General features: G+C 49.1%; 1 protein-coding gene across 2 annotated transcripts; it reads right to left on the minus strand.

The window, feature by feature from the left end:
* Positions 1 to 4,883: 4,883 nt before the first annotated feature.
* On the minus strand, positions 4,884 to 17,775 carry Tnfrsf9 (TNF receptor superfamily member 9). Of its 2 annotated transcripts, XM_042695702.1 has the most exons (8): positions 17,723 to 17,775; positions 16,723 to 16,870; positions 15,708 to 15,815; positions 14,363 to 14,500; positions 14,020 to 14,086; positions 13,366 to 13,454; positions 11,727 to 11,861; positions 4,884 to 5,185 (listed from the first exon to the last, which is right to left on the minus strand). In XM_042695702.1, exons 2-8 carry the CDS (start codon positions 16,820 to 16,822, stop codon positions 5,097 to 5,099), a joined length of 726 nt encoding a protein of 241 aa, XP_042551636.1. In that variant the 5' UTR covers positions 16,823 to 16,870; positions 17,723 to 17,775; the 3' UTR covers positions 4,884 to 5,096. The 2 variants fall into 2 exon arrangements, with proteins under 2 accessions (XP_042551636.1, XP_042551637.1); XM_042695703.1 differs by lacking the exon at positions 15,708 to 15,815.
* Positions 17,776 to 18,446: the final 671 nt, after the last annotated feature.

Here is an 18,446-nt window from a genome sequence, read left to right on the forward strand (position 1 = left end):
TAATCCTAGCTACTCTGGAGGCTGAGATCTGAGGATCACAGTTCAAAGCCAGGAAAGTCAAGAGACTCTTTTCTGTCCAATTAACAAGCAAAAAGCCAAAAGTAGAGCTGTGGCTCAAGTGGTAGAGTGCCAGGCTTGAGTGAATAAGCCAACTGAAAGCGTGAGACTCTGAGTTCAACCCCATACCACTACATAAACCAAACAACAACCAAGTGCCCAGCCTGGGCCTCTTAAGTGGCATTTAGAAAATGCCCTGTGCCAAGATCCCAGGAGAAACACTTCTAGGCACATAATAGTAACAATGATGGATCTGAATAATAAGGAAACAATCCTGCATGCAGCAAAAATGAAGAAGGAGCTATACTACAACGGGAAAAAAATTAGAATCACTGCAGATCTCTCCACACAAACAATGAATGCAAGAAAAGCCTGGGAAAGCACCATACGAGCCCTGAGAGCCAATAACTGCCAACCCAGACTGATATACCCGGCAAAGCTAGCATTCACATTCGATGGGGAACTGAAAACTTTTAATAGCAAAGAAAAACTAAATGAATACATAAACATTAAGCCAGCATTACAAAGAATTCTAAGAGGGGGGACACAACCTGAAGAAAGCAACCAGGAACTGGGACCTGCCCCAAACAGGCATTACTCAAAGTCTAACTGAGCAAGCACAGGAGGAAAGGAAAGAAGAAAAACTTAGGAAAACGGAATGGCAGGGACAACAATGCATCTCTCTATACTTTCTCTTAATATAAATGGGCTGAATTCGCCAATTAAAAGAAAACGAACTGAGGACTGGATCAGAAAACAAGACCCATCCATCTGTTGCCTTCAGGAGACCCACCTCTCAGCCAAACATACAAACAAACTCAGAGTGAAGGGGTGGAAAAGGATCTACCAATCAAATTCCCCCAATAAGAAAGCAGGTGTAGCTATCCTGATATCTGACAAAATAAACTTTTCATTAAAATCAGTACAGAAAGACAAGGACGGACACTACATATTAATAAAGGGAACAATCCAAGAGGAGGATATAACCATCATCAACTTATATGCCCCAAATATTGGTGCACCCAGATATGTTAAACAAATGCTCTCAAACTTACAGAATAAAATAGATCCCAATACGATAATACTAGGAGACTTTAACACGCCACTCTCACCAAAGGACAGGTCTACCAACCAGAGGATTGGCAAAGAAGCTACCGAATTAAGTGAGGCCATACTTCAAGCGGAATTAACTGACATCTACCGAGTATTTCACCCTAAAACAACACAGTACACATTCTTCTCAGCAGCTCATGGAACTTTCTCCAAAATAGACCATATCATAGTTCATTCAAGGAACTTAAGCAAATACAAAGGGATCGACATAATCCCCTGTATCCTATCTGACCACAGTGGAATCAAGCTAGCTCTCAATAACAAAGCATACCGCAGAAATTTCTCTAATACATGGAAATTGAACAGCACACTCCTTAACAAGGCCTGGGTAACAGAAGAGATCAGAGAAGAAATAAAGCATTTCCTAGAACTCAATGAAAATGAAAACACCTCACAAAGAAACTTGTGGGACACAGCAAAAGCAGTCCTGAGGGGCAAATTTATTGCCCTCAGTGCCCACATCAAGAGAATGGAGACAGACCAAGTAAATAATCTCATGTTGCAACTAAAACAGCTAGAAAAACAAGAAAAAATGGGACCTAAAGCTACTAGACGAAGCCAGATAACCAAATTGAGAGCAGAGATTAACCAATTAGAAAATCAGAAAACCATAACCAAAATAAACCAAACAAAAAGCTGGTTCTTTGAAAAAATAAACAAAATTGATGGCCCGTTGGCAAGATTAATTAAAAAAAGAAGAGAGGAAACCCATATTAATAGGATTAGGGATGCCACGGGAAACATCACAACACGTACCCAAGATATCCAAACAATTCTAACAGACTACTTTCAAAAGCTATACTCTCTAAAGGAAGAAAATCTGGCGGAAATGGATGCATTTTTAGAGAAATACAAGTTATCCAAACTGAGCAAAGAAGAAGTTAACCAATTAAATAAGCCAATATCCTATAATGAGATACAGGAAGCTATCAAAAGTCTTCCAACAAAAAAAAGCCCAGGACCAGATGGATTCACAGCAGAATTCTATAAGACCTTTAAAGAAGAACTAATACCCATACTCCTCAAGCTCTTCAGAGAAACAGAGAAGGAGGGAGCTATCCCAAACTCATTCTACGAAGCCAATATCACACTCATCCCCAAACCAGGCAAAGACCCAACCAAAAAGGAGAATTACAGGCCAATCTCCTTGATGAACACAGATGCAAAGATCCTTAACAAGATTCTAGCTAACAGAATCCAGAAACACATAAAAAAAATAATACACTATGATCAGGTAGGCTTCATCCCAGAGACACAGGGATGGTTTAACATACGTAAGTCAATAAATGTAATCCAGCATATCAACAGAGCCAAGGTCAAGAATCACATGATTATCGCCACAGATGCAGAAAAGGCCTTTGATAAAATTCAACATTCATTCATGCTAAAAGCTCTGGAGAAAATAGGAATAGAAGGAACATTTCTAAAAACAATAAAAGCCATTTATGACAGACCAATAGCCAATATTATACTTAATGGGGAAAAGCTACAACCAATCCTCCTAAAAACAGGAACAAGGCAAGGATGTCCACTGTCTCCACTCCTCTTCAACATAGTCCTAGAACCCTTAGCCAGGGCAATAAGGCAAGAAAAAGACATTAAAGGGATCCGCATAGGGAAAGAAGAAGTGAAACTATCCCTTTTTGCAGACGACATGATACTATACCTCCACGATCCCAAAAACTCCATCCCCAAACTTTTAGAAATCATAAGTCACTTCGGCAAAATAGCAGGATACAAAATAAACCCACAAAAATCAGTTGCCTTCCTATACACTGATAACGCACAGGAAGAGAGGGAAATAAAGGGAGCAACCCCATTCACAATAACCTCCCAAAAAATAAAATATTTAGGAATTAACCTAACCAAAGATGTAAAAGAACTATTTAATGAGAACTATAAAAAGTTAAAGAAAGAAATTGCAGAAGACACTAGGAAATGGAAAGACCTCCCATGCTCCTGGATAGGCCGACTTAATATAGTAAAGATGGTGATACTTCCAAAACTAATATACAAATTCAATGCAATTCCTATTAAAATCCCAATGACGTACATCACTGAAATACAGAAAACAGTCCAAAAATTTATATGGAACAACAAAAGACCTAGAATAGCCAAAACAATTCTAGGGGATAAAGACAATATGGGAGGGCTATCCATGCCGAACTTCAAACTCTACTACAGAGCTATAATCACAAAGACAGCATGGTACTGGCACAAAAACAGACCCGAAGACCAATGGAACAGAATAGAAGATCCAGATATAAATCCACAGGCCTACAGCCAGCTGATATTCGACAAAGGAGCCAAAGACATACAATGGAAGAAACACAGCCTCTTCAACCGCTGGTGCTGGGAAAACTGGGCAGCCACATGCAGAAAACTAAAAGTGGACCCCAGCCTATCACCATGCACCAACATCAACTCAAAATGGATTAAAGACCTTAACATTAAACCTGAATCTCTGAAACTACTGCAGGACAGAGTAGGAGAGACACTTGAACTAATAGGCACAGGAAGGAACTTCCTGAACAGAGTCCCAGGGTCACAACAAGTTGGAGAGAGACTCGACAAATGGGACTACCTTAAAATAAAAAGCTCCTGCACAGCTAAATCTATCGCAACTAAGCTAGAAAGACAACCAACTAATTGGGAAAAAATATTTACCAGCAATATATCAGACAAGGGGTTAACAGCCTGTATATACAGGGAACTCAAGAAACTAATCCCTCCCAAACCTAACAAACCAATTACTAAATGGGCAAGGGAACTAAAGAGGGACTTCTCAAATGAAGAAATAAAAATGGCAAAGAAACACATGAGGAAATGTTCATCATCCCTGGTGGTGAAGGAAATGCAAATAAAGACAACCCTGAGATACCACCTTACCCCAGTCAGAATGTCCCACATCCACAAATCAGCCAACGACAAATGCTGGAGGGGATGTGGAGAAAGAGGAACCCTATTACACTGCTGGTGGGAATGTACACTTATACAACCACTTTGGAAAGCAGTCTGGAGGGTCCTTAGAAAGCTAAAGATTGACCTCCCTTACGACCCAGTCATACCACTTCTAGGCATCTACCCTGAACAACAGGAACCAATATACAAGGACACGTGCACCTCCATGTTTATTGCAGCACTGTTCGCAATAGCTAGGATATGGAAACAACCTAGGTGCCCCACCACAGATGAATGGATCCAAAAATTGTGGTATCTATACACAATGGAATATTATGCAGCCATTAGAAATGACAAAATAATGGCATTTGCAGGGAAATGGATGGAGCTAGAAGGAATCATGTTGAGCGAGGTAAGCCAAGAACGAAGAGACAAACGGTACATGGTCTCCCTCATAAGTGGATGCTAAATCCAAAAGGTTAGGTGATACGACAAAACTAACAGGACTTAAGAAACAAAGAACTCCCGCTCATCTGGTTGAACCACTACTAAATATCCTCATGCTGCTGATCACAAATATGGTATATAACATGTGAACACTGTTATATATTACAGACTGTGGTAGACAATTTGCTCCAGGGAAGTTAGAATGAACTTGTGACTTTGAAATTATGTAATCATTTAATCACAATCAAAAAAAAAAAAAAAAGAACCTCGGGGAAGGGAGGGAGGGAGGGGATGGTAGGGGGAAACAATGGAGGGGGGTAACAATGTTCAAGAGGAAGTGTACTCATAACCTCACTCATGTAACTGTAACCCTCTGTATAGTAGCTTTACAAAAAAAAAAAAAAAAAGAAAATGCCCTGTGCCACGCACGCTGCCCACCCTTTCATAAACGTGGAGCATCGGGAGAGCTTCGCCGGCGGCGCCTGGTGTTGGTGCAGGGGAATTTTCATGTCAGGCCGGGCAGGTGTGTTTGCGGCGTTCCTCTCCACCTCGGTGTCCCAGCTCCTCCGGTTCCCACTTCACAGCTCACACCTTCCTTCCTCTTCTTGGGGAAACCCACAGCTGCCGCCATCTTCCTCTTGGGCCATTTGTACTGGTGTCATAAACGCTCAAAAGGAAAGATACTCGTATTTTACAATCTCTTTTGATTGGATGACACTTTCCATCCAGCACAGCAGCAGACAACTTTTTTTTGTCAGTACTGCGATTTGAACTCCAGGTCTTGCATCGACTAGCTCTACCACTTGAACTATGCCACCCAGCTCATCCAGAACAGCTTTGAGCAGCAAATGCTCACAACTTTAATAACAAACATATCTACAATGAGATGACTAGTATTTACAAGCTTTTCCTAAGGATTAAGAAGACTTTCTCCTTTAAAAACTTAATTCTTTTATTTTCCACAAGGACTAAAAAAAAAATGTCTTGAACTTGAGCCACTTTAGCATGAATATCCCTGTTAGACACAACCATGGATTCACTGCAGCAGCCCATAATTTCATCTCTGCAGCAACGCTGATGAGAGACTAGATGCTTGTTTTAGATAAAGTTCTACCAGCAATGACAGGAAACCAAAAATAGGCAGTCTGGGGTACAGGTATAAGCAAAACCCTATCTCAAAAACAGTGAAAAAGAGCTAGAGGTTTACCTTGGCGGTAGAATGCTAGCCTAGCAAGCACAAGGTCTTGAGTTCAAGGCCCAGTAACAAAAAACAAAATGGAAACAAAACCAAGTTGAGCCAGGTACTGGGGCTCACGTCTGTAATCCTGAGAAAGATGAAAACTGAGAATCATAGTCTAGAGCCAGTCTAAGCAGGAAAGTTTATCTACCAAAAAGGCCAGAAATGGAGCTGTCACTTAAGTGGTAGAGCTCTAGCCTTGAGCACAAAAGCTCAGGGACAGTGCCCAGGTCCTGAGCTCAAGTACCAGGACTGGGTCTCTCTGTGGGTCTCTCTCTGTCGCTCTCTCTCGCTCTCTCATACACACACACACACATTGTAGCAGTGCTGCAAGAATGCAGAATAGTTGGCTCTTTCCTCCTTTCCTTGTCAGGGTGAAGAATGTACAATTGCTTCTAGAAAGGAGATTGGCCATTTCTTTTCTTTGTAGTTTCTTTTTTTTTTGCCGGTCATGGGGCCTGAACTCTGGGCCTGGGCACTGCCCCTCAGCTCAAGGCTAGCGCTCTACCACTGGAGCCACAGTGCCACTTCCGGCTTTTTCTGTTTATGTGGTGCTGAGGAATCGAACCCAGGGCCTCATGCGTGCAAGGCAAGCGCTCTACCGCTGAGCCACCTTCCCAGCCCCTGTAGTTTCTTAAAGTTAAATGTTAGCATATTATGTTGTAACTGTGCTTCTCTTAGAGGTATAAAACATGTCCACTCAAAACCTAATCACCCCCTCCCCCACGGTATAACCCCTGCTTTCACTGTATTTGATGTCAGTATAATTTGTGGAAGGGAAGGGAAAAAACAAATCGTTTAAATAGGGATACAGGTGGATCCATTGCAACAATGAGATGTACAAGTCATTATGTCGAAAACAAACTTTACAACTTTGGTGGGGGGAGGAGAATTGGGTGGGAGAGTAGGGGGAGGATGGGAAGGGATGGGAAGGGGAAACAAAGGAGGAGGCTACAATGCTTGATAAGAAACGTACTCATCTTGCCCATGTAATTGTAACCCCTCTGTACAGTATTTTCACAATAAAAAAGAAAGAAAGGAAGAAGTCAAATTATCCCTATTTGCAGATGATCCGATGCCATAATAAAAGGATCCTAAGATTCCATCACAAAACTCCTAGATCTGATCAACATCTTCAGCAAGATAGCAGGATGTAAGACCAACATACAAAGATTAGTAGCTTTTCCAGATACCGACAATGAGCAAGCTAAAAAAGAAATCAGGAAAACCATTCCATTCGCAATAACTTCAAAAAGAAATAAAATACTGAGGTATAAACTTAACCAAGGAGGTGGGAGCCCCACAATGAAAACTATAAAACCTTAAAGAAAGAAATCAAGCGGGCACCAGTGCTCACGCCTGTAATCCTAGCTACTTAGGAAGCTGAGATCTGACGATCACAGTTCAAAGCCAGCCTGGGCAGGAAAGTCCATGAGACTCTCACCTCCCATAAACCACTAGAAAACCAGAAGTGGTGCTGTGGCTCAAGTGGTAGAGCACTCACCTTGAGCTGAAGAGCTGAGGGACAGTGCCCAGGCCCAGAGTTCAAGCCCCACAACAAAAGAAAGAAAGAAAGAAAGAAAGAGAAAGAAAGGAAAGCTGTCAGCAGATGGAAAGAGCTCCCACGCTCATGGACGGGCAGAGCTGGCGTCATGGGAACAGCCAGATGCAATGCAATCCCATGTCATTCTCTGCAAAAAACAGACAAATTAATACGAAAACATACATGGGCCTGATGCTGGCGGCTCAGGAGGCTGAGATCTGAGGGCGATGGCTGGAAGCAGCCAAGCTAGGAAAGAACATGAGACTTCTCTTTTTCTTTTTTCTTTTTTTTGCCGGTCATGGGTTCTGAACTCTATGCCTGGGCGCTGTCCCTCAGCTCTTCAGCGCAAGGTTAGCGCTCTATCACTTGAGCCACAGCGCCACTTCTGGCTTTTTCTGCTTATGTGGTACTGAGGAATCAAACCCAGGACCTCATGCATGCAAGGCAAGCGCTCTACCACTGAGCCACCTTCCCAGCCCCAACCATGAGACTCTTATTTCTAATTCCAGAAGAAAAGAAAAAAAAACTAGAAGTGGAGCTGTGGCTCAAGTGGAAAAGCACTAGCCTTGAGCGAAAAAGTTCAAGCAAAGTGCATAGGCCCTGAGTTCAAGCCTCAGGACTGGCACATACACATATAAAAACTCCTGTGGAAGCATAAAAAACAACCCTGAGCATATAAAGCAATGCTTAATATCTGCCTTCAAATTACACTACAGAGCCATAGTAACAAAAACAGCATGGTACTTGCACAGAAACAGAAAAGACTAATGGAGCAGAATAGAAGACTCAGGAATAAAACCACACAGCTGCAGCCATTTTGGCTCTACTTCTAACAAAGGATGGAAAACCATATACTAGGGCTGGGAAGGTGGCTCAGTGGTAGAGCGCTTATCTTGCATGCATGAGGCCCTGAGTTCGATTCCTCAGCACCACATAAGCAGAAAAAGCCAGAAGTGGCGCTGTGGTTCAAATGATAGAGCACTAGCTTTGAGCTGAAGAGCTGAGGAACAGCACCCAGACCCAGAGTTCAGGCCCCACGACCGACAAGAAAGAAAGAAAGAGAGAAGAGAGAGAGAGAGAGCTGAGCCCTAGTGGCTCACGCCTGTCATCCTAGCTACTCAGGAGACTGAGATCTGAGGATCACGGTTCAAAGCCAGCCCAGGCAGGAAAGTCCGTGAGACTCCTATCTCCAATAAACCATTCAGAAAAAGCCGGAAGTGGCGCTGTGGCTCAAGTGGTAGAGCGCTCGCCTTGAGCTGAAGAGCTGAGGGACAGCGCCCAGGCCCACAGTTCAAGCTCCACGACCGACAAAAAAAAAAAAAGGAAGAAAGAGGAAGGGACAGAGGGAAGGGGAGGGAGGGAGGGAGGGGGAAGGAGGGGGGAGGGAGGGAGGGAGGGGGAAGGAGGGAGGGAGGGAGAGAAGGAGGGAAGGAGAGAGGGAGGGACAGAGGGAGGAAGGAAAGGGAAAAACAAAAGAAATGTGGAGGGAAAGAGGACCCCCCATACACTGGTGGGAATGAATCGAGTGCAACCGTTATGGAAATCAGTATGGAGGCTCTTGAAAAAGTTAAACCGACCTGTGTCTGCTCAGCAGTGGTGGGAGCCTGTGGCCGCACCTGTGCTGAATGTATACACCCTTAGGAGAGAGGCAAAAGCAAGAGAGACTGGTGTCTTCTGGAGTCAGCAAAGGCATCCAACAAACGAGGGAGGGAGGGGAAGAGCAGGAATGTGGTGGGGGAGAATGTGTTCAAAGCTCAGGCCCGCGCAGGCGGGGAGCATCTTAGGGCCCAGGGAACCCCCACCCCAGACGGCAAAGGCCCGCTAACTACAGCCATGCTCACCGAAGGCGCCTTGACTAAAGGCATGTTCGCTGGGAAGTGAGATGCCAGGCAAAGGGGCCAGCAGAAGAGGTCCCTTACTGTGTGACCCTGTTTATGGAACACCCCAGATGACAAAGTCACGGGGGGGGGGGGGGGGGGGGGCGGCAGGGGCAGGGCTGGTGGGCGTGGCTGGAGATTATCAGTGGCAAAGGGCTGCTCTCTGCTCAGCTGCGCTGCGTGCACGCATGCGTGATGACATGTCACACCGCGTGCTTTCGGCGGGACCTGTGATGGGCACAGGACGCTGCTCAGCTCTGCATCTGCAGCTCCTTGGATCTGTAATACTCTCTGCAGTACGCGAGATTCAGCTCAAGGCTCTGTGCTCACGAGACAGGAACTCTAATACATCAACATGCCTCTAATCCTATTGTTATTGAATACAAAGTTTTCTTAGGGACCTGAAGTGGGTTTTCTTTTCCTTTTTTTTTTTTTTTGGTCAGTCATGGGGCTTGAACTCTGGGCCTGGGCACTGTCCCTCAGCTCTTCAGCTCAAGGAGAGCGCTCTACCACTTGAGCCACAGCACCACTCCCTGTTTTCTAGTGGTTGATTGGAGATAAGAGTCTCCCAGACGGGGCTGGGAAGGTGGCTCAGTGGTAGAGCGCTTGCCTTGCATGCATGAGGCCCTGGGTTCAATTCCTCAGCACCACATAAGCAAAAAGAAAAAAGCCATAAGTGGCACTGTGGCTCCAGTGGTAGAGCTCTAGCCTTGAGCTGAAGGGCTGAGGGACAGCGCCCAGGCCCAGAGTTCAGGCCCCACAACCGGACCCAAAAAAAAAAAAAAAAGACTCTCCCAGATTTTTCCTGCCTAGGCTGGCTTTGAACCATGATCCTCAGACCCTGAGTAGTTAGGATTACAGGTGTGAGGCACCAGTACCCGACCTGTTGTTGTTGTTGTTTTAAAGTATTACAATTTCATTATAATCCACTAATTACTCATAAAGACTTTGAAAAAGTGCCTTATGAAGAATCTTGCGGTCAGGCTGGGCATTGTAACGCATGCCTATAATCTCAGCTAAAGCAGGGTTGTCGGGTAGGAGGCTCATGATCTCAGGCCAATCCCAGACAAAAATGTGAGGCCTTACCAGAAAAACTAAAGCAAAAAGCGGCCGGGCAGCGGCCTGGAGAGCACAGGGCCGTGTGAGTGGGCGGGGACGCCAGGCCCGGGGCAGCTTTGAGGTTCCGGAGACTTGGGGAGAATGACAGAACAGACCACAGGAGAGGAAAAGCCTCTGCGCTGTGAGCTGGCTGGGGCGGAAGCTTCCTGTGCGCCCCTGAGAAGCGGAAGCCAGGACGGCGGAGACTACCCAGAAGCCCATCCATCACTTCAAGCAGGAACTCAGAATGGCTGGCCAAACAGGAAAGGGGCCTCAGCAGGGAAATGTAACTTCAAACCACAAGGGGGGGGCTGGCATCAATGACTCACACCTGTAACCCCAGCTACTCTGGAGGCTGAGGTGTGAGGGCTGAGGTTCAAAGCCAGCCTGAGATGGAAAGTCCATGAGGCTCTTACCTCCAATTAACCACCAAAAAGCTTGAAGTAGAACTTCAAGCTTGAAGGAGAACTTTGGCTCAAGTGGAAAAATGCCAGCATTGAGCCAAAGAGCTCAGAGATAGCACCTAGTCTCTGAGTTCAAGACCCAGGATCAGCAGCAGTGTGTGTGTGCGTGCACACACGTGCATACACACACACACACACACATCTGCAGGGTTGTGGGGCAGGAGAAACGCTCACACTGCTGAGCTGGTGGGGTGGGGAGTCTTTCCAACTGTGCTGGAAAAGTTTGATCTTCTCTACCAGGGAGCAAGGCTTACGTTCTTGACATCCCAGTTAGTTTATTCCTAGGTTAAAAAACAACCACCAGTACCCACAGCTCATGCCTGTAAGCCTAGCTATGGGAGGCTCTCAGATAGAGGATCACAGCTGAAGGCCAAACCTTGTGAAACTCTGTTTCAAGTAAAAAGCTGGGCATAGTGGCACATGCCTATGATTTTTCTCGAAGCCAGGCTTCGGGATCTGGAATCGTCTCTACAGGAGCCATTCTGTGCACTGTAGTTTAGCCGTGCCCTGCCTTAACCCAGGGGCTTCTGTTTCTGTTTGGTTAGCTGGTTGATTTTCATTTTTGTCAGTTGTGGGGTTTGAACTCAGGGCCTGGGCGCTGTCTCTAAGCTTTTTGCTCAAGGCTAGCGCTCTCCCACCTTGGGCCACAGCACCACTTCTGGTGTTCTAGTGGTTCACTGGAGATAGGAGTCTCACAGACTTTCCTGCCCAGGCTGGCTTTGAGCTGCGATCCTCAGATCTCAATCTCCTGAGCAGCTAGGATCACAGATATGAGCCACTGATGCCAGGCTGCTTCTAGAGTTTTAAGACAGGATCTCACTATGTAGCCGGGCTTACCTGGATCTCAGCCCCCCAGGTGCTGGGATGCAGGCATGTGCCACTGTGCCTAACCTAACCTTGTTTCCACAATTGAAAAACAATCTCTGGTGCCCTCTTCCCTGGCTGTGAACCCCTCCTGGAGGCACGTCCAGCACGTGAGGTCAGCTTACGTCGTTTGAAGATGTACAGGAATCGCTTTCGGCTCCATTTCACCACTGAGAGCTGAAGAACGAGGAGGAAGAGCAGCACCAGCACTGTAACCACCATCAGCACCATGAAGACAGCAAGGCTCTGTGAAGAGGGGCCTGGGCAGGAAGAAGGGTGGTAGTGCCAGGGCCATCACACCAGAACCATCACACCAGGGCCATCTCACCAATGCCATCACACCAGGACCATCGTACCAGTGCCATCACACCAGGGCCATCACACCAGCACCATCACACCAGGGCCATCACACCAGCACCATCACACAACGTCATCACACAACGCCATCACACCAGGGCCATCACACAACGCCATCACACCAGGGCCATCACACAACGCCATCACAACAGGGCCATCACACCAGCGCCATCACACCAGCACCATCACACCAGGGTCATCACACCAATGTCATCACACCAGGGCCATCACACCAGCGCCATCACACCAGAGCCATCTCACCAACGCCATCACACCAACACCATCACACCAGTGCCATCACACCAGGGCCATCACACAACGCCATCACACCAGGGCCATCACACCAGGGCCATCACACCAGGGCCATCACACCAATGCCACACACCAGGGCCATTATACCAGTGCCATCACACCAGTGCCATCACACCAATGTCATCACACCTGGGCCATCACACCAATGTCATCACACCGCAGCATCACACCAGGGCCATCACACAATGCCATCACACCAGGGCCATCACACCAATGTCATCACACCAGCAGCATCACACCAGGGCCATCACACCAATGTCATCACACCAGCAGCATCACACCAGGGCCATCACACCAGGGCCATCACACCAGGACCATCACACCAGATCCATCACACCAGCGCCATCACACCAGGGCCATCACACCAATGCCATCACACCAGCGCCATCACACCAGATCCATCACACAACGCCATCACACCAGCGCCATCACACCAGCGCCATCACACCAGGGTCATCACACCAATGCCATCACACCAGCGCCATCACACCAGGGCCATCACACTGGCACCTCAAAACTGCTGAATTAAAAAGCAAAACAACCAGAAGCTCTTAATGAAGTGGCTCAGGCTTTGTAGCAGATAGAAAATGGAGGACCCCAGAACCCCCTTTTCTTGGTGCTCCCCTATCTGTTTGGGGTGAGCCTCACACTAACTTCTAATGAATGCCTAAGACTACTGAATGACAAACATCTGAGAAAATTAGGGGGGGTCTGTGAAAGCACCCAGTTTCCATATCCACCAAGACTCCCTCTCCCCTCCCCTTCCTACTCCTCCCCTTCCCCTCTCCTCCTCTTCCTTTCCCTCCCCTCCCTCTCCCCCCCTCTCCCCTCTTCTCCCTTTCCTTCCCCTCCCCTTTCCACTTTAATTTCTTCCCTCCCTCCTTCTTTCCTGTCTTTTAACTTATTTTTGGCTCATGTTCATAGCACAGCCCCGACTGGCCTTGTGGCCTGGGCTGGCCTTGGAGTCTCCCTTCCAGCCTCCATCGCTTAAGCCCTGGGGTTATAGGCATCCGCCCCCCCCCCCGCCCCAGCCTTCACTTGATGGTCACAAGCCCAGTCCTTGGCCGTGCAGGGCAGGCATGCTGGCAGCAGTACCTGGAGAGGAGATGGCCAGAGCGGGGCCGCAGATGGCATCGCGGGTGCTGGTGCCCATCACGAGGACAGGCTTTCCATCCGAGGAGCAGCTGCGATGGGGGGAAGAGGCCAGTTCAGCGTCCGCGTGGGTATGAGGGCTGGGCGAGGAGTTCTGCCATCCGCACAACCTGGGTCCCCGGCGTGGGCAGAGGGCGCCCCCCCCCCCCCCGCTCGCTTCCTGCTCGTGTCACCGGCTTTTGAGCTCCACAGTGTAACCCACTTCCCACACCCAACCGAGCTCTTCTTTCTCCCTGGCGGGAGCTGGCTGAGCGAGCTGGTGGGTGACAGGGCCCTGGGGGCTTTGCCCCCCACCTCGTCCTCCTCACAGCTGACCCCTGGCACGGCAGAAGGGGCCCCAGGGTGTGAGGGCCAGCGCTGGCCGGCGGGGGGGGGGGGGGGGTTACCACTTCACAGAGGGGCATGCAACAAAACACATCAGGGTCAGTAAATAAATCCTGGATCTGGCGCGGGGCTGTGGCTCACGCCTGTAATCCTAGCTGCCCGGGAGGCTGAGATCCGAGGACTCAGCGCCAAGCCCGCCTGGGCAGACAGACCCAAGAGACCCCGCGCTTCCTCCCTCCCTTAACTGGGCAAGCCAAAGGCAACACTGCTTACTTGGTCCAGGGTTGACAGGGGCCGCTTTCCTGGTCGTTAAACGTCCCAAAGGGGCAGTCCGCACAGCCTGCGTTCGGGGGGACAGGGGAAAGGAGCAGCTCAGCACACCCCATCCTCCCAGGGCTCGTTCCTGCTCTGATCGCCGCTCGGTGCTGTCTGTGTCTCACACAAGCAGAGAACCACGGTTCCGGGGATCACCCAGGGCCCTGGCTCCACACCTCAGGGGAGTAGCTCCTGATCCATCCACTAAAGCACCGTACGAACGCCCCCCCCCCCCCCCCCCCCGTGGACTCACGGGTGAGGCTCTAAGCTGGAGCAAGCTGGGCAGGACGCGGGCACCTACCTGCTGCGGCAAGCTCTTCACCTGGCTTGCAGCGTGGCTCACACTGGGAGCAGTCCGGCCCCAGGCAGTGGAACCCCGAGATGCACTCACACTCTGTGTTGCTGGTGGAGGAACATTCCTTCTTCACCCTGAAAAGATCTGCAAAGCCAACACTCCACCTCCAAGTCCAAGAAGCAAATTTGTGTTGTCCTGTGCTTGGCAGGCTGGTGCTATTCTGCTGAGCCATGCCTCCAGCACTGTTCTGTGCTGTTGCTTTCAGGACAGCCTCTCCCTAGCCTGATCCTGTACTGAGCCACCTACTGTAAGCTTCCCATAGTTGCTAGGAACACAGGTGTGCAGAAACGGTGTTCCTCCTTTAGAGACCAAGCCTTGGTGTGCTTTTCTGCCTGGGCAGAGACTGATCCTCCCGATCTCAGCCTTCCAAGCAGTTAGGATTACAAGACTAGGATACTGGCATGTGGCTTGCTTGTAATGTTCTTAAAGATTTTACAGTATAGGCTGGGCACTGGTGGCTCACACCTGTAATCCTAGCTACTCAGGAGGCTGAGCTCTAAGAATCAAAGGTTCAAAGCCAGCCTGGGCAAGGAAAGTCCATGAGACTCTTATCAACCACCAGAAATGGCTCTGTGGTTCAAAGTGGTAGACACTAACTTTGAGCAAAAGAGTTCAGGGACAGCACCCAGACCTTGAGTTCAAGCCCTACAACTGCTAAAAAGAAAGCAGATTTTACAGTATAATGCTTACTTTGTTTTGAGACAGGGACTTGCTCTGTAGGCCAGCTAGCCTAGTCTCCCAAGTGCTGGCACTGCAGGAGTACACTAGAGCACCAGGCTTGGACTATTCACTATTGATTTTTAAATCCTCATCAGGACATTTTTACACGTCACCAATTAAAAAACTCTGGTCAGGTGGACACCTCCTCTACTATATAAAACGCTCCACACCAACTAATTGCCACTACATACAGAAACCATCTCACTTAGCCCTGCCCACTGACCAAATCATCAGCATCTTTGATGCCTAAGATTTGTTGTTGTTTTGTGAGCCAGTCCTGGGGCTTGAACTCAGGGCCTTGGTGCTGTCCTTGAGCTTTTCTGCTCAAGGCTAGCACTTCCTACCACTTGAGCCACAGCTCCACTTCCGATTTTGTGCTGCTTCATTGGAGATAAATGTCTCCCAGACCTTGCTTCCCCAGGCCGGCTTGGAACTGTGATCCTCAGATCTCAGCGTGCTGAGTAGCTGGATTACAGGCCCGAGCCACAAGGTGGCTGATGCTGAAGACTTGGGTAGAGATGGTCAGTCCGCAGCCAGAATGACGTGCGCCTTCCCGCCGCCCTCCCCGTACCTTCGCACGCCCTACATATGTGGCAGGCCTCCTGTCCGCCCGTGCTGGAGTAGCTGTGTGGGGGGCAGGGGATGCACGGCTGGCTCCCATTCCTTCTGCAGAAGGTGCCTGGGGGAGGCAGGAGACAGGTGGAAGCGTGTGGCAAGGAAGGCACAGGGAGGCACAGGGAGGCACAGCACAAGGACCTTCCCAAGAAAATCAGACGATTCATTTCTCAGATGTCACAGTGATGGTCATTCACTTTGTCCATTGATGTGTGTGTGTGTGTGTGTGTGTGTGTGTGCCAGTCCTGGGGGTTTGAACCCAGGGCCTGGGAGCTGTCCCTGAGCTATTGTGCTCAAGGCTAGTGCTCTACCACTCTGAGCCACAGCTCCATTTCTGGAGTTTTTGGTTGTTACTTGGGGATACAAGTTTCATGGACTTTCTTTTCTTGCCTGGGCTGGCTTTGAACTGGGATCCTCAGATCTCAGCCCCCTGAGTAGCTGGGATGACAGGCATGAACCACTGACCCCCCAACTGACTTTATTATACATTTTCAAGATTATGTTCAGCCAAGCCAAAGAATTAGGAATACCAACAGCACATCAAGAGAAAGAAAACAATTTCCCTTATCTACTGAATAAGAAGGTCTGCTTTGTCCTGGTTGGTCCTGGAGATGAGCAGGACTGGGTTGGGAGGCGGGAGGCGATGGAGGCGCTGCGCTGACTTTCCCGCTGTTGGAGCTGCGCAGACCTCTGGCCCCGCCCCCGCTCACCTCCCGCTCTGCCTCCAGGCTGCAGGGAGAGCCCAGCAGCCGAGCTGGTGCTGGGTTGCATGCTACGGCACCACGCCTGCCTTGCTGGCCCTAGTGGACGATTTCTCTTGTCCCCTGGATGACAAAGCTGACACCCGGAGGCTGCGTTCACACCCCATCAACATTGCCAAGTAAACGAGCAACCCAACCCTAAGAGACCCAGCCCCGACTGCCACGGGCCTCCAGGACACTGGTGTGTGCCCGCGTTTACTCAGGACTCACCAGCGGCACAAGCACTACAGGCAGCCTGCGCGGGACTGGTCCTCTCAAACTTCATGAGCAGCAGCACAGCCGTCACCACGCCGTAGCAGGCTTTTCCCATGGTGAAATCTCACAGAGATGGGATTTGAACCAAGTTCCTACGCCTTGCCTGCAAAGGAACTTTGTCTCACCAACGAAGTGTAAGGATTTCCCACGACGGGCTGTTTCTCCTTCCAGAACCATGGAGATTTCAACCATGACTTAAATGTGTCCACAGGACTGTGACTTGGGGGTTTGAAGGAGCAATGAATAATGGAATATAGTGGAAAAGTAACAAACTCATAGAACTTCTACAAGAGGAGGGTAAGCTTGCCAAAAGCCAGGAATGAACTTTCCAACAACCTCTGTAAAATACAGGAATGTCAGTGTTCGGGACTTCTGGGATCTGCAGAGATCCTTAGCGGTAACATCCAAGTGAGAGCCCAGGGCTGGTGGCTCACGCCTGTCATCCTAGCCACTCAGGAAGCTGAGATTTGAGGGTCATGGTTCGAAGGCAGCAGGGCAGAAAAATTCTTGAGACTCAGCTCCAATTAACCACCAAAAAGCTGAGCTGTAGCTCAAGTGGTAAAGTACTAGCCTTGGGTGGAAAAAGCTAAGGAACAACACCCAAGCCCTAAGTTCAAGTCCCAGGATCAGCACACAAAACCAACCAACCAAAAACCCTCCCCGGGATGAGGCTGGCTCTGAGCCAGAGTCCTGCCGCCAGGCAGTGCTGGGCAGGTGCAGATTCTTCCCACCCTTCACGCATCTCCTGCGTCACGCTCCCTTTGCCACAGACCCAGACTCATCTGTGTGGAGAACTGAGCTTGTGTAGCATAAAACTAGAGAGTGAAAAGAAAAACATTTCCCTCTCCTTGTGTGGCGTGGGTTTTTGGACAGAAAGAAAGTCTAGAAATGCTCCCTAAGATCAAAGTGCACCCTCACCCCACCTCAGCCCCGCACCGATCCCAAAGACACAAACCTTGAGATGCCAGGGCAGAGAAGTGTGCGCTCCTGTGCAGCCGGCGAGTTCACAGGGGAGTGAGTTCACTCAGGCAGGCGGGGCCTCCGGGGGAAAGCCCCCCACCACGTGTGCTCGTGCGCCAGTGTGTGTGTGGTGTGTGTGCAGTGGCTCATTCACTGGCTGACCTCAGAACCCCCCTCCTCCCCCGCTGATACCTAAAGCACTTCTTAGAACACAGGTCAGCGGCCAGATCTCTGAGAACTCTAATGTCAAAGCTTTTCCTGTGTCCTGAGAGCACTGGTCATGAACCTCACTTCAAAACAAAGACCAGCCTTTGTGCCCAGGCTGTCCCCACAATGCAGGAACAAGAACGTAGGTGCTGGGCCAGGCTGTGGCCATCCCACAGAGACCTCAGCAGTCACCACGGCTGTGTGTCCAAGCAGACAATCAGCAGGACAGGGAGCAGGGCTGGAACACAGGACCACATCGGGTCGCCTGAGGTGGGAAGAGGAGGAAGAGAAGGAGAGGAGAGGGGGCAAGGGAAAATGACCACTCACTGGTGTCATGTGACATTCTTGGGCAAAGCAGAGATCTGGGAGGGACTCGAGCAAACAAAAGAGGACAGGGAAGAGAAGAAAAAAAAAGAGGAAAAGGAAGAAGAGGAAAGTCAGAGAATGAAAAGGAAGGAAGGAAGAGGGACAAAGGAAGAGGCAAGGAAGAGGAGAAGGAGGAGGAGGAGAAA

This window comes from Dipodomys spectabilis, unplaced genomic scaffold (assembly GCF_019054845.1).
Source record: "Dipodomys spectabilis isolate Male_0828 unplaced genomic scaffold, ASM1905484v1 ptg000188l, whole genome shotgun sequence".
NCBI lineage: Eukaryota > Metazoa > Chordata > Mammalia > Rodentia > Heteromyidae > Dipodomys > Dipodomys spectabilis.